The following is a 3,210-nucleotide window of genomic DNA, read 5'->3' on the forward strand; positions in this document are numbered from 1 at the left end:
TTTCGTCCCTTTGCGGCGCCATTTTGGCCAATCGCAGCGTAGTGGGATCTTCGAGAAGCATCGGTTTCTCTCTAGCGGTTTGACTTGGCGTTTGTATCGCGGCAGCGCGCGCGCCTTTTCCCGCGCCATCCGCTCTCGTCGCTGCCGGCCTCATATTTGGATGCCAACCCACTGAAGCAAGTGGCGGACCGCGCGCCAACCCGCCGTGGCATACAAACGGCAAGACAAAACCAACATTCCCACGTGGCGCCCGTCCGCATGGGTTTGAACACACCAGCTTTGCCGCTGGAGCGCGGGAAACCTTCCGCACCCAGCGCCGGCTCCGTCGCTGCGTGCGCCGAGCAGCCCCCGCCGCAGCCAGCCGGCGCCTCCCTCGCCCCCGCGGACACCACGGCGTCGCCGTGCGGCCTCAAGCACAAGCGCGCGCAGGGCGACGCGCCCGCCGACTCCCCGTGCGAGAAGAAGCCCAAGCGCGCGGACGACGGCGCGGTGGCGAGTGACGACGACGCGGCGGAAGCGGACGCCCACGCCAGCGCAGAGCTCGATGCCGTCGTGATCCGCAGGCAGAGACGCCCCGTCGTGCGCAGCGGCAGCCTCAGTGCGGCGCTGTCGCCGCTGAACGCCGCGTCGGCCGAGCAGATCCGGCAGCACCTGCGCGACGTGCGGCGCGAGCTGTTCCTGCGGCCGCTGCTGGCCATCGTGTCCAAGCTCATGTTCCACAAAGGCAACCACGGCTTCTTCAACGTGCGGGTGGACCCGGTGGCGTGGAACATCCCGCACTACCTGGAGGTGGTGAAGCAGCCGATGGACCTGGCGCTGGTCAAGAACAAGTGCCTCAACCTCGAGTACGCCACGGCGGACGCGTGCGCGGAGGACATCCGCCTCGTGTTCAGCAACGCCTGTCTGTTCAACCCGCCCGGGCACATCGTGCACGAGGCGGCAGCGCTGCTGCGCAAGGAGTTCGAGGCGGACTACGCCAAGTACAAGGCCAAGGCGGAGGCGATGGCCAAGCGACGCGACCAGCACTCGTGCCCGTTCTGTCTCGACAATGTGTGCGGCATCTGCAACGAAAAGTGCATCAACTTCGAGCCGCCCTTCGTCGTGTGCTCGGGCGCTTGTCGTCAGCGGATCAAACGGCACGCCGTGTACTACAAGACGCCCGACGCGCAGTATCACTGGTGCTCCAAGTGCTTCAGCTCGCTCCCCAAGACGCTGACGCTCAAGACAGCGCCATCCTCAACTACTGACCAGGGCTCTACAGAATACATCGTGTCGAAGCTTGCCTTGTTGAAGGCTAAATTTTTGGATGAGCTTACGGAGCCGTGGGTGCAATGCGATCGGTGCAACGGCTGGGTGCATCAGATCTGTGCACTATTCAATGCTTGCGAGAATGCGGACGAAGAGGAAGAAGTGATGTACACGTGTCCGCTATGCCGTCTCAAGGAGCTAGATGCCGAAGAGAAGGACGAAGAGCTGGGAATGTCTCCGATTGAGACCTCTGTGGAGGATTTTCCAGTGAAAGTGGAGACAAAGGACTTCTTGCGATCTCATAGCCCCGCGTTAAAGCGCAGGCCGTACACGAAAGACTTCACGCGAGCGCTCGGGTTTGATGAGGAGATCGAAGAAAAAGTATTCGACTATTTGACGCAAGTAGACTTAGATGCCGTGGATGCCAGCACTACTTCGGGCTTTGTGAAGAGCCAAGACCTTCAGTCGTGCCGTGTATCACGATTTATGCAGAAATGGGTGCAGCAGCATCTGGAGAACCTCGGTGAACACGAGGCAGCGCAAACCATTGTCGTGAAAGTGGTATCTGCGATCAAAAGCACGTGCCATGTGAGCTCAGTTGTGCGCGAAAACTTTCGATCGAAATCACAAGAGGTAAGCCCAGTTAAATCAAGCTGGTGTGATGATATGTTCAGCGTCTAAATGTGGTTTTGTTTTTACAGTACCCACAAGCTCTCGACTACACGTCAAAGGTCATCTTCGTTTTCCAGATGATCAATGGCGTCGAAGTTTGCATCTTTTCTATGTAAGTGGTTCGTATTGATTTTTTCAGGATGTGTCGTGCGGAAACCAACTATTTTGTTTTTACTCGACACAGGTATGTTCAGGAGTATGATAAGCACTGCCAGTTGCCCGCCAACCGCAACCGGACGTACATTGCGTACCTCGATAGTCTGGTGTACATGCGCCCGCGCCATGTGCGTACGAGCTTGTTCCACCAGATTCTCATCTCGTACCTGGCGTCCTGCAAAGCCAACGGGTACGAATACGCGCATATTTGGGCGTGCCCTACTACGCGTGGAGGTGATTTTATTTATTGGTGCCATCCTTCTTTTCAGAAGAACCCTGGCAAAGAGCGCCTTCTTCAGTGGTATCTGAGCATGGCCAAAAAAGCCAAGGAGCTGGGAGTCGTATTCGCATGCGACGATTTGTACACCCACGAATTTGAGCTCTTGGAAGACACCCTTGACACGCGGCTTCCTCCATATTTTGATGGCGACTACTGGCCCAGCGAAGCCGAGCGAGTTGCCGCATCTCCTCCAAAGCGAGGGAGAAAGGAAACTAACACTGCGAGTGCAAGCAGTGCGAAGTTCCGCAAGCGAGTTAGCGAGTCGGTGAAGTCAGCTCGCGAATCGTTGTTTGTCATCGCCTTACAACCAACATGCGCTGCCTGCAAGCAGCTGATAGTTAATGCTGCTTACTGGCAAGCGGCTGGTGTAGGGGCCGTAGACACATACTACTGCTTCAAGTGCCAGGGTGCAGCAGCAGTAGCAGCAACAACTGCTACTGCTGCTGTACAGGACGCGGCGCTTACTGAAGTGTCCCCGCCCAATTTTGCTGAGACTTGCAGCAATAGCGAAACAGAGGAGCCGGAGATGTCTTGCCCGTTCCTCGACTACCGTCCGAACATGCTAAAGAATTGCGAAGAGCACCATTACCAGTTCGACAGCTTTCGACGCGCAAAGTACTCGACCATGATGCTCGTCTACCAGATCTCCTCGACACAGCGATCTGCTCAATGAGCTTCGCAAGCAAGTGAAGGGCCTTGCATCGCCATTCAAGACGTTATTAGTATTTGTGTACAAGATCAAAAACAGAAAATAAATGGGAATCCATGTTTGCGTGGAAAACAGGTCTCCATTTGTACGCTTTTCATTTAACATGCACCATGCACTCACGACGCCATCTATTATAGTGAAGATA

The 3,210-nt window shown here is 56.2% G+C and overlaps 1 protein-coding gene across 1 annotated transcript; it reads left to right on the forward strand.

Moving 5' to 3' along the window:
• Positions 1-258: 258 nt before the first annotated feature.
• Positions 259-2,385, forward strand: IUM83_07147 (putative histone acetyltransferase; the record flags this gene model as incomplete). Its single annotated transcript, XM_067931413.1, has 4 exons — positions 259-1,881; positions 1,950-2,032; positions 2,105-2,266; positions 2,346-2,385. 4 exons carry the CDS (start codon positions 259-261, stop codon positions 2,383-2,385), a joined length of 1,908 nt encoding a protein of 635 aa, XP_067780271.1.
• Between the last annotated feature and the right edge of the window lie 825 nt (positions 2,386-3,210).

This window comes from Phytophthora cinnamomi (assembly GCF_018691715.1).
Source record: "Phytophthora cinnamomi strain GKB4 chromosome Unknown Contig127, whole genome shotgun sequence".
Lineage (NCBI taxonomy): Eukaryota > Oomycota > Peronosporomycetes > Peronosporales > Peronosporaceae > Phytophthora > Phytophthora cinnamomi.